The 12,920-nt window shown below is 42.1% G+C and overlaps 1 protein-coding gene across 1 annotated transcript in view; it reads right to left on the reverse strand.

Moving 5' to 3' along the window:
- Nucleotides 1-3,576: 3,576 nt before the first annotated feature.
- LOC103176327 (collagen alpha-6(VI) chain-like) overlaps nucleotides 3,577-12,920 on the reverse strand; it is a 71,933-nt gene continuing 62,589 nt past the window's right edge. Inside the window, exons 35-43 of the mRNA XM_042346162.1 lie at nucleotides 12,062-12,076; nucleotides 11,447-11,940; nucleotides 10,856-10,955; nucleotides 8,283-8,957; nucleotides 7,470-7,575; nucleotides 7,327-7,350; nucleotides 7,184-7,296; nucleotides 7,030-7,068; nucleotides 3,577-3,908 (exon numbers count right to left, since the gene is read on the reverse strand). Of these exons, the coding sequence (XP_042202096.1) occupies nucleotides 3,736-3,908; nucleotides 7,030-7,068; nucleotides 7,184-7,296; nucleotides 7,327-7,350; nucleotides 7,470-7,575; nucleotides 8,283-8,957; nucleotides 10,856-10,955; nucleotides 11,447-11,940; nucleotides 12,062-12,076 (1,739 nt within the window). The 3' untranslated portion in view covers nucleotides 3,577-3,735. The remainder of the gene's footprint in view (nucleotides 3,909-7,029; nucleotides 7,069-7,183; nucleotides 7,297-7,326; nucleotides 7,351-7,469; nucleotides 7,576-8,282; nucleotides 8,958-10,855; nucleotides 10,956-11,446; nucleotides 11,941-12,061; nucleotides 12,077-12,920) is intronic.

Here is a 12,920-nt window from a genome sequence, read left to right on the forward strand (position 1 = left end):
ATATTTTAATCATAAACTTCATGTGACATTTCACTGGGAGTTACATTTTATCTTTGCTTTGAACCATTTACAACGGTTGGTTGGACATTTGTTTTGACCGCAGTTACACTTGTAACCCATCCCAGCAGTGGACATGGGTAGAAGGGATCCCAGGAACATCCTTGGTATTTTCATTAATAGAGATTCAGACACTGACCAGTACAAGACAGCAGTGTAGCCCGGCATTCTGAGGGGTCGCTATTCCAGGAACCAGTTTGACCTCTGCACACAACAGTTGTCAACAGAGACCTGCATCAACCAGGAGAAGTCAGTGTCACTCCATGAAGCTGTGATTGCACAGTCTGTTTGTGGTGGACAAGGCTTTACGAAGTGTAACTGCGATCAGAAGAAATGTCAGGCCAATCATTGTAAATGCTTCAAAGCAAAGCTACAACAACAACAGCAACAAAATTACATTTATAGAGCATCTTTCACATCGGGAGGACATCCCAAAGCACTCAACAGTCAGGTGTCGGGGCCTGAGCATGGGGGAGGGGTGGTGTAGGGGTGAGAGAAGACAGAGAGGTGGGAGGGAGACCGAAGGCACGGTTGAAGAGAAGGGTCTTGAGAACGGCCTTAAAGGAGGCAAGGGAGGAAGCGATGCGAAGGGACCATGGGATGGAGTTCCAGAGTGTGGGGGCAGAGAGGCTCAAAGCCTGGCCACTGATGGTAGGGCAGGTCATAAGAACATAAGAACATAAGAATTAGGAGCAGGAGTAGGCCATTCCGCCCCTCGAGTCTGCCCCACATTTAATAAGACCATGGCTGATCTTCAGACCTAACTCTAAATATTTGCCTTATCCCCATATCCCCTAATGCCTCTGTTTTTTTAAAAATCTATCAGTCTCAGCCTTGAAGATATTCAAGGACTGAGCATCTACAGCCTTCTGGGGCAGTGAATTCCATAAATTCACTACCCTCTGAGTGAAGAAATGTTTCCTCAACTCTGTTCGAAAAGGCTGACCCTTAATTTTAAGACTGTGACCCCTGGTTATAGATTCTCCTACCAGAGGAAACAGACCCTCAGTGTCTACTTTATTCAGCCCTTTAAGAATCTTATATATTTCAATAAGATCTCCCCTAATTCTTCTGTACTCGAGAGAATATAGCCCTAGTTTATTCAGCCTATCCTCATAAGTCAGTCCCCTCATCCCAGGAACTAACCTGGTGAATCTACGATGCACCCCCTCTAGGGCAAGTATGTACTTTTTTAAATAAGGAGACCAAAACTGCACACAATACTCTAGGTGCGGTCTCACCAAGGCCCTATACAGTTGCACCAAGACTTCCCTACTTTTGTACACTAAACCTTTTGCAATGATCGCTAACATGCCGTTGGCCTTCTTAGTTGCTTGCTGCACTTGCAAACTAACTTTTTGAGACTGGTGTACAAGGACACCCAAATCCCTCTGCACACTAACACTATCTAAACTCTCCCCCTCTAGAAAATAATCTGTTTTTCTATTTTTTCTACCTAGGTGAATAACTTCACACTTCCCCACATTAAATTCCATCTGCCACCTACTCGCCCACTCCCCTAGCCTATCTATATCCCGTAGCAATCTTTTTGCATCATCCTCAGAGCTTACTCTCCCACTTAGTTTAGTGTCATCTGCAAATTTAGATACGTTACATTCAATGTCCTCGTCTAGATCATGTCTCGAGCGTGAGACATGGAACAGGCCGGAGCCCGATAAACGGAGGGAGTGGGTAGGTTGGTAGGGAGTCAGCAGGTCAGAGAGGTAGGAGGAAGCAAGGCCATGGTTGGCCTTAAAGGTGAGGACGAGGATCTTGAACTCGATCCTCTGGGGGATGGGGGAGCCAGTGGAGTCGGGCGAGGGTGGGAGTGATGGGGTCACGGAGCCTGGTGCATGAGAGTTAAAATGCAACTCCAGGTGTCATGGAAGTCTCACTTGCATTAACACATGGACATTTGACTCATCAGTGAATGCAATGTCACATGAAAGTTTATGGTGAATAAAATATTAATTTTGATAATGTGTTATTTATTTGTGACAAGTGGCAAGATTATCAATGTGATGAAATGATCACTTTCTCACAAAGTCCTTGACTCCAAATTTCAGTGTTTTTATGGTTTCACAACTTTACTGTAACATATATCATATACTGTAACATGGAGTCCTGTAGCTCAGTGGTTAGAGAACTCGCCTCACAAGTGAAAGACCTGGGTTCGATTCCTGGCAGGGTGAAATGTCAGCAAGTTTCCTCATGACACACGTCTCTGTTTACCTAGCAGTAAATAGGAAACCATTTTTGTTGATTGGCGGATTGCTTTTCTGGGGGTAATAATTCCTTCAAAAAAATAAACAAATTGGACATTTCAATCCACAACTGTTGTGGGACTTGGCTGCCGTGTTTCACCCACAAAATATACAGTTGATTTATTTTACAGTATATTCTGTGAAACGCTTTGAGATGTCTCGAAGATGTGATAAGGCGCTATATCAAATGCAAGGATTATTCTTATTCTTCTTATATAAATGTGTACTCATTCCTGAAATACACCGTGAAGGTAAATGCAATAATATTTGAAGAATAATATGAATTACAAACTGAAATGCGATTGCTGGATAATTTTTTTATTCAGGTCAATGAACCTGTATAAAGTTAAATCTGTGTTAATAGACACTAGACACTGAAGAAAAACAAAGAAAGAGCTGTTTACCATACACAGCACAAGAACATTTTATCTAAGCAAGGTTGCCTCTGTTAATTATTGATAATTGGTTCTTTTTCGGTCATTCTAATTGTCTAATGAAACAAAAAGGACAGATCAAATGATAAACTATAAGTGAGAATGCTCTAAAACGTAAACAGATATAAAACTCACTGAAAGATCTTTGCTTTCAATCTTGAACTTTCAATAGCAAAAGGAACATGGGAGAAATTCCAAATTTGTTGATACATTAATGGACCTTCTTCACTCAGAGGGTAGTGAATTTATGGAATTCTCTACCCCAAACGGCCGTAGATGCTCAGTCCTTGAACATATTCAAGACTGAGATTGATAGATTTCTTGTGGATAAAGGGATTAAGGAATATGGGGATAAGGTGGGTAGGTGGAGTTAGAATAGATCAGCCATGATCTTATTGAATGGCGGGGCAGGCTCGAGGGGTCAAATGGCCTACTTCTGCTCCTAATCCTTATGTTCTATGTTCCACAACGGTCCATAAATGGTTTGACCAGGACTACTTTGCGCCTGGGTTAATAAAATTAGCTCAAATGGAACAAACACCACCTCTTTAGCATGTATTTTTAACAGGCATTGAAGCTTGAAAATTGTTCTCTTCCTGTGCCTGCAAAGTGATTCTGATTTCTACGCAGAAACCCCTGTATGTCTTCATCTCAGACCCGAGATCTCACTGGAGCTGAAGTTTCATGAAGGCTGTACAACATACAGGGTTTCCATGGAGTGAATTCTGTCTAAATTGGGAGGCAATTTGCCAGTGTTCACAGTGGTGATCTAAGGTAGAATGTTTTTGTTATACCTCAATCACATGAGAAATGAATTTATTTGAAATGAATACATATTGACATTTAGAACTCTATTCAGTAGTTTTAAGTAACTGTATAAAATAGCAGATCAGCAATTTTTCCCCCTCCAAATGCTAATTCTTTCTGAAGCAGCCGTCTCCATCTGTTTCCTCACAATTCTAAAATGTCACATTCGAGCACTAGTAAGACTTAAGGCATAAGGCTTCACATTCCTCTTCAGTGTCAAATCTGTTTCCATTTCCTTTGCAGCCACCGTACCAAAATCGTGTGCAAACTTGCAGCTCTTTGTCAAAGTACCATTTAAGATCATAATCCTGGCAAGCCCCTTCATCTTGATTCAGTGCACACACATCTGGAAGCAAAAATAAGGCAAGAGGTTTACTAAGCAAGAATAGGCCCAGCTAAATTTATACTGCATCTCCATAGTTAAAAAAAACTAAAGAACATTCAGTATTCACACCACAAGAAATACACTGTAAAGTTGGGATGAATAAAAAAATGATCGGGAAAAAAGGAAAAGTCTAAGACTACAAATCCCTAGAATTTCGGAAATCCCGTTTCTGTTGTTGAGTTTAGTACCCATTATGGTGAGGGGCTGTTAGTTGTGGGGAAATGGAACACTTTCCCACTTTGTATACTCAGTTATTATCATCATTGCTTGCTCAGGTATAACAACAAGAAATTACAACAACAACAACTTGGATTTTTATAGTGCCCTCCACGCCGGAAGGCGTCTCAGAGTGCTTCACAGTAACGGATTCCAGGACCAAGCCAGGGGGAGTGGGAGGAAAGTGACCGAAGGCGCAGTCGAAAAGAAAGGTCTTCACCAGAGACCTGAAAATAGGAAGAGAGGGGGGAGTGAGATGAAGGGAGTGAGGAAGGGAGTTCCAGAGCCTGAAGGCACGGCCGCCAAGGGTGGAGTGGAGGACTCGGGGGACGAGGAGGAGGCCAGACCCGGAGGAACGAAGGCAACGAGCACTGTTTTGAGGAGAGAGGTCAGAGAGATTGGAGGGTGCAGAGGAGTGGAGGGATTTGAAGACAAGGGTGAGGATCTTGAAGTCGATCCTCTCTGGGATAGGCAGCCAGTGCAGTCTGGCAAGGACTGGGGTGATCGGGGAGCAGAGTTTGGTGCGGGTGAGAATGCGGGCGGCAGAGTTTTGAATAAACTGGATTTTATGAATGGTAGTGGAGGGAAGGCTGGCGAGGAGGGCGTTAGAGTAGTCCAGCCGAGAGGTGACAGAGGCATGGACCAGGGTTTCAGCGGCTTTTGGAGAGAGGTATTGGCGGAGACGGGTGATGCGTCGCAGGTGGAAGAAGGCGTTGCTGGTGAGGGACCGGATGTGGGGAAGGAAGGATAATTGGGGGTTGAACCTGACGCCTAGGTTGCGTACGGGTTCGGAGAGTTTTAAGGGGAGGTCAGGTAGGTGGAGGAGGTGAGAACCGTGAGATTTTAGATGTTGACGAGAGCCAAAGAGTATGGCTTCCATCTTGTCAACGTTAGCTGAAGGAAGTTTGCACTCATCCAGCCCCTGAGATCTGACAGGCAGGCTGACAGAACATCAGGGGACTGGGGGTCGCAAAGAGAGGTGGAAAAATAGAGTTGGATGTCGTCCGCATATATGTGGAAATGTACTCCATGTCTACGGATGACATCTCCAAGAGGAAGCATGTAGATCAGAAAGAGTAGGGGGCGAAGGATGGATCCTTGGTACCCCACAGGTGACCGGGTGAGATCGGGAGGAGAAGCCATTTATGCAGATGTACTGCTGGTGGTTTGTGAGGTAGGACTCGAACCAGGCGAGTGTGGTCCCACTGAGGTGGATGATGGAGGAAAGGTGGTGGAGGATGGCGTGATCGACTGTGTCGAACGCGGCGGAGAGGTCCAGGAGGACAAGGAGGCAGAGGGAGCCCTGGTCACAGATAGAGAGGATGTCGTTTATGACTTTCAAGCACAGTCTCTGTACTGTGGGCAGAGCGGAAACCAGACTGGAGGGGTTCGAAGAGGGAGTGGGAGGAGAGGTGACACGCCGACGTCACTTTGTGAATCGCACCACCCCATCACGTACCCCCCTGCACTCTCCTGACTCCGCTCCTGACAAAATTACATTTGTATAGCGCTTTTCATGTCGGGAGAACATCCCAAGGAGCTGGACAGTTAGGGATTTGAACACCAGCAGGGGTTTAGGATCAGGCGGGGTGGAGGGTGAGGAGGGTAGGGATAGGAGGATGGCCGGATACGCGCCCGAAAAGAAGGATCTTGAAGGCAGCAAAGGACGAAGCAAGGCAAAGCGATTGTAGGATGGAGTTCTTAAGGGTGGGGGCAGAGAAGCTGAAGGCCCGACCGCCAATGGTGGGGCGGGCCAGGTGGGGGACATGGAGCAGGCCGGAGCCTGCTGAGCGGAGGGAGCGGACAAGTTGGTATGGGGTTGGTTAGCAGGTTATAGAGGTAGGAAGGAGCAAGGCCTCGAAGGTGAGGACGAGGATGTTGATCTCTATCCACTGGGGGGGATGGGGAGCCAGTGGATAACAGTGTATAGCATGGTATTCACATACAAAATTTGCCCATAAAATATACAGTTAATTCACTTTACAGTATATTCTGTGAAGCGCTTTGAGACACCTCGAAGACGTGATAAGACCCTATGTGAAATGCAAAATTATTATTATTATTATTATTAAAATACACAGTCACTACACTTTTCAGTATATCGTGTGAAGTGCTTTTAGACACCCTCCTGACATGGAAGGCACTATATCAAATGCAAGGATCAAATGCAAGGATTATTTTAAGGAAAATTGTGACAAAGATATGCAGTCCTGGCATATAACCAAACTATTCATTCTATTCATTGACCTGAATAAAAAATTATCCAGCAATCGCATTTCAATTTGTAATTCATATTAATTCTTCAAATATATTATTGCATTTACCTTCACAGTGTATTTCGGGAGCGACTATGCATTTATATAATAATCCTTGCATTTGATATAGCACCTTATCATGTCTTTGAGACGTCTCAAAGCACTTCACAGAATATAATAATAATAATCCTTGCATTTGATATCGCGCTTTTCACGTCGGGAGGACGTCCCAAAGCGCTTCGCAGAACACACTGTAAAGTGAATTGACTGTATATTTTGTGGGCGAAACGTGGCAGCCAATTGCACACAGCGGTGTCCCACAAATAGTCATGGATTGAGTGACCAAATTATTATTATTTATTTATTTTTTGGAAGGGATTATTACCCCTGGAAAAGTGATCCGCCAATCGACTAACAGCCGGGTTCCTACTGAATGCTAGGCGACAGAGAGGCATGTGGCGTAAGGAAACTTGCCCAACGTTTCGCCCTGCCAGGAATTAAACCCAGGTCCTCTCGCTTGCAAGGCGAGTGCTCTAACCACTAGGATACAGGATTCCAAGATCAAGGTCAATAACACTTCCAACATTAGTTTTGTACTAATTTCCAATTACCTTCACTCTGCATTTCCTTTTCAGTGTCAACCATTTCGCCTGAAAGTGAATACACATGAAAATAAATGAATCATGCACAAATAGAGTAAGTTTTATATTACATTTTGAATTAAGTTTGTTTCAGTTTGGCAAACAAATTTCTCATCATACCTACCGTAACCATTATCTGTCGACATTTCTGTTTCTCTTTCAGAATCTTCAAATTCTTTTTCCTCTTCAAATTCTTCCTCTTCAAATTTCTCTTCTTCAAACTCCTCCTCTTCAAACTCCTCCTCTTCAAACTCCTCCTCTTCAAACTCTCTCCCTTCTTCCTCAGTTCCCCTATGGATGAATACAAGTTTAAGCTAGCAGTATCCAAGAATTCAACCAGATATCCGGTGAGATGTTCAAATAGGATTAAATGTAATATTAATAGTGATGCAGATAATAAAAAAACATACCTTTTTTGTTCAGAAATTGCATTTGATACCTTTGTGATCCCCTGGAATAATCTCGCTGACTGACATTCTCTTCGTAAAGCTTGAGGTGGATATGCGTTGATCCCAACTATACAAAGTAAATGTCTATTAATATATTTTCTGATTTTGTAAGTATAGTTCAGTATTGCTAATCCCTTTTGGATGTCAAATATCAAATTGTTAGCTTCACATTTGACTGAATTAATGTTTTACATTTTCCATGGGATATCTAGAATAAAGAAATACTTTATGTTTTCGTAAACCATTTTTGTGTTTTAGTGTATATTTTTTTGACTGTATACAGATGTATATTTACAGATGTGGCAAAAAGAAGATCTGATAATATTTTAAATGCAGTGAAACATTACTTACATTTATAAAATAATAATAGTAATAATATTTTTTCTGCAAGTGAGTAGTTTGGCCAGTATCAAAATGCTGTAAAATCTGGAATAATGTAGTAATTAATTGAGCAGGCTTCAGTGTTTTACCATCATGAAGTCAGTGGTTCACAGGTCAGTAGGATGAAATGTTTGCCGAATAATAATAATTATTGTTGATAAATATCAAATTGTCAAAAAAACATATAAACTATAATTACTGTCTCTGAACCACCCCATACACCACATTGACAAACTAATTTGATGATAATCTGGAGTAACATTGCTCCGGATTACGCCAGAGAAAAAAAAGATTTAAATGTTATTAGCTTTTGTACAACTTTGCTCTTTCAATAAAATGGTACTTTATGTAACTTGTCATGTAAATTGTCATGCTCTCCAATGTTGCACTTACGTGTCAGACTTTTCAAAAAGGCCCGAGTAAACCTGTGTGCGTATCTCATTTCAGGCTCAAGCAGTCTACCAAGTCGAATTAGATGATGGTCAAAAGGGAAACTAACAAGATCTTCCAAGTCAGTCTCCACAGTATCCATCCCAAAAGAGAATATAAAGACAGAGAACCCTTGACATCGCGCTTGTAGTGACGCAGCCAATAACTTGGCTTTGTCCCAAACACTAGTGTCTCCTGCAACTAGTAGAAATAGAACCTTGTAGCGTCGTGGGGTTGGCGCAGTTGCAAAGACATTGTTCAAAGTCCATTCAATAGCATGGCCAACACCAGAAGAGCCGTCTAATTGATCGAAGGATTGCTGGATGTACCTCTTCATTGTACTTTTACTTGAAAAGTTAAAAAATCCAAATTCCAGGTGAACAGGCTGTTGGCCTGACCTAGGCACGTAATCACGTGGTACATGTTGCACAAGAGCAACTCGAGCACGATTATCAAAAGCCTTTGGGTTTCGGGACGTCACAAACTCATCGAGTATCGAGCTTAGAAAGATCTTCAGCCTTTCGAAGTCTACAGATCTCACATTGCTTGAGCCATCAACAATGAAAGCTATGTCCATGCTGATGGGAATCGGAGGTGGGCGGAGGACTTGCTGGCATCGTGGGTTTGGTTCACACATATCTGCAAAAGACGAATAAAGTAAAATTTTTATGTTCTAAAATAATAATGTGTGGTTCTCAGTAAATCCTATTTATGGGGTGATTTTAGATAGATCCTAGTTTAAGAGTACGACTGGAAGAGAGAGTGTGTTGAACCCTGGCAAGGACTATTGATTCTCTAATAAGATTAGAAATTCCAAAAGTCACAGAACGGATTCTGTTCCAAAATCAGCTCTTGGATGGAAGGGGTGGAGCTCAACATCCTTAAAGCTAATTTTATGCTTCATTCATTGCATCAATTCAACATGAAAAATGGCTAAAAGTGAAGCATAATACTACAGTCTAAAATCTCAAGCTTCCATGTGAGACTGCGGAAGAATGCGCAGTATGTGCGAACTATCAATTGGGAAGCAATCAGACTGAATTCTCTGAAATGGATATCAATTACAATCAGTTGTGTATTATGAACTAGAAGTAAATGACAGCTTTGATCTAGGCCTTCATCTGTATGGCTGCCGTCAATTATATTTAAAAATAGGTAGGATGCCAATATTTGAAAACAATTTGAAAGATTTCATTAAAGCAGTGAGGTAAGATCAGGTGGATTTCTGCTGAAAACTGAACCAGTTTGGTTAAATAGTTTGGGATGCCTGAAGCAAAAAAAAAATGAAAAGAGAGATTTGTAGTGTTTTGCATAAATGCTTTCGATTCTCCCAAATATAATTAAACAGAACTGTAGAATATTCACCAATTCTCACATTTCCCTTATCCAACCCTGGTTTGCTGCCCTTCCCTGGGTCAGCATTCTGCATCACAATAGCAAAGAAAGTATTATTTGCCAAAGAGTATTTGATCCTCCTGCCTTAAAAAAAGAATAATAATGATCCTTGCTTTTCATACAGTACCTTATCACGTCTTCTAGATGTCTCAAAGCACTTCACAGAATATACTGTAAAGTGAATTGACTGTATTATGTGGTCAAAACACAGCAGCCAATTGCACACAGCAGTGTCCCACAAACTGTCGTGGATTAAGTGACCAAATTATTATTTTGTTTAGAAGGGATTATTATCCCTGGAAAAGCGATTCACCATTCGACTAACAACAACAAGATTACATTTGTATAGCGCCTTTCACATCAAGAGGATGTCCCAAGGCACTGGACAATTACTGTTTCGGATGCGAGCTGGGGGTCGGGATTGGGGAGGATGAAAGGTATAAAAGGAGGGTGATCGAAGGCATGGTCGAAGAGGAGGCTCTTGAGATGGGTCTTGAAGGAGGCAACGGAGGGGTAAGGCGGAGGGATTGCGGGATGGCATTTCAGAGGGTGGGGGCAAAGTGGCAGAAGGCCTGCCAATGGTGGGGCGGGTGAGGCAAGGGACGTGAAGCAGGCTGGAGCCTGCTGAGCAGAAAGAGCCGGCAGATTGGTAAGGGTTAGGAGTTCGCAGAGGTAGGGAGGAGCAGGGCCATGGAGGGCTTTGAAGGTGTGAACCAGGATCTTGAACTGTATCCTCTATGTGGAGGTGATACGGTCACAGAGCCTGAGGAGGGAGAGGAAGGCAGAGCGGGACATGGCATGGATGTGGGGGAGGAAGGATAGTTGACGGTCAAACAAAATGCCAACGTTTTGGACTGGCTTAGTAAGGTGGAGTGTGCCTAACAACCGGGTGGAGTGTGGACTAACAACTGGGTTCCTACTTATTGCTAGATAAATAGAGGCGTGTGGCGTAAGGAAACTTCACCAACATTTCGCCCTGCCGGTAATTGAACCCAGGTCCTCTTGCTTGTGAGGCGAGTGCTCTAACCATTAAGCTACAGGACCACCAATACTTGAAATGATCAATTATTTTCAAGTTTGTTGTTCCGGAAAATATTCTGCGATGTGAGAAATGGTACACGACTCTGTCTAGAACACCATACCTGTACAGAAAGTACACGATTGGATTCTGCGTAACCGCTCTCGTGCCTCTTGCTGCTGTCTTGGCAAAACAACCACTTGAAAGGTTTTTGTGTCATCGACCTTCACAGGAAAAATAGAAAATAGATTAAACATAGAACCAAACATTTGTTGGAAGATTTTTATAATCCAATTTTGAATCTCAGATTCCTAAAGTGTGTCACTCTCTCCTTTCTTTTCTCATTTCACAACAGCGAACAGCTGAGTGGGGAAAACTGTCTTTATCCTACCTGCACTGACAGCCTGCCCATGTACTGCATCATTGCCTAGCACAAACTCCATCCAGTTCAAAGAATTAAGAGGAGCGTACAAAAAACAAATTAGAATGGACGAAAGGTTGCGTCTGACAATACAGTCAGCAAAGTCTCTGTGACCCTCAACAACCATACCTAAAAGGATAGAGGACCTGAAAAGGGGTTGATCATTGGAACCAGCAATTTGTCACTTTATAGTCACTACAAGATAAAGACCAAAAGTGGGTTGTTGTTTCTTAAAAGAACATTCTTAGAATTTCAACTGGAAACAGAACATATCAAAATATGGAGTTTACTTACCTCAAAAGCGCGCTGAACTTCAGGGATGTTATTGAACGAAATGACAACTGGTGTAATGTCCAAAGCGCTGAACTCCAGAGCTGCTGTAGAAATGGTTGAGGTTTCTTGAGATGGCCCATTTGCGAGAAAGACAGCAATTTTCTTCACAAGAATGCCCCCACGAATGCGCTTTAAAGTATTTCGTGCAACAAACCTCATGGCAGCACCAATATTCCGCCTGTTGGTTGACCGCTCATAAGATAGGTTTTGTATTTCTTCTAGCAGCTTTTTCTTTCGGTTAAAGTCTGAAAAGCGGATAAATGTTTTTGTTGTAGAACTGTACGTGAGGACAGCCACCCGAGCCCCGTTAGGGCAATTGCTCTCAGAGATTTTAAGATCCTGGAGAAAATTAACCACAATGCCCTTCATTCTGTCAAATGCAGCTTGTGTGACATCCGCTGACATGTCCAGAGCGAACACCAGCTCGGTGGGATACACAGGACACTCGTTTCTTCCTGACACAAATGCACAGAAGTAGTTTAGAATCATTTATCGGAACAACAATGAGACAGATATAAAGGCTTGGCTTTAGCAAGGCAAACTTACAAGAGAAATAAAAAAAATACAAGTACTTACCTGATGAACAACAGGCTGCAAAGAAAGCAAAAATAAACATAAAATAATAAATATATCTTCAGATCATTGTGGTTAGAAGAAAAAATGCAGACATTAAATCTTGGAATGTCCTTGGGCTTATTACCCAGGCTAATAATTTCTCCATTCACCACAAAATTGGTTTCATCTGACCTAGATCATGCCTGCCATAGGAATATATAACGGAGAACTCTGCAGCAAAATGCCATGTATTTGATGCAGTACAGGATCATACAGTGTAGTACAATGCAGTACTGTCATACAGTTAATAACGGTAAACCTTGCCTCTGATCTCGCACCTTTCAAATCAAGAGGACATTTCAAAGCGCTTCACAGGATATACTGTGGAGTGGAGTGACTGTGCATGTTGTGCGTTAATATTCCAGCCAATTTAAGACAGAGAAAGTGAGAGAGAGGGAAAGAGCCAGAGAAGAGTTAGAGAGCGGGTTAGAGAAAGAGTGAAATGTTGGCACAATGTGATATCATGATAACCACAGAGAATACTTTAAATTGTGTTTTACAATTTGGAGAACATTATCACTATTGGAGTCATTTTAATGTTCCATAATTTCTTTTAACTATTCTATAATTACTATATAACATTTTTTTTACTCTTTTACTCAAATAATCTATGAAAATTGGGAAAGAGGTTGCCTTATAATTGAGGTCACCCTGTATTTGGAATAATACAGCACATACAGAATATACAGTCAATACACTTTGTAGCATATTCTGTGAAGCGCTTTGAGATGTCTTGAAGACGTGATAAGGCGCTATATCAAATACAAGGATTATTATTATTATATATCCCAAAGCATAACAGGCTGAAACACATCAGAGT

The sequence above is a fragment of the Callorhinchus milii genome, unplaced genomic scaffold (genome assembly GCF_018977255.1).
Source record: "Callorhinchus milii isolate IMCB2004 unplaced genomic scaffold, IMCB_Cmil_1.0 Scaffold2, whole genome shotgun sequence".
Taxonomy (NCBI): Eukaryota; Metazoa; Chordata; class Chondrichthyes; order Chimaeriformes; family Callorhinchidae; genus Callorhinchus; species Callorhinchus milii.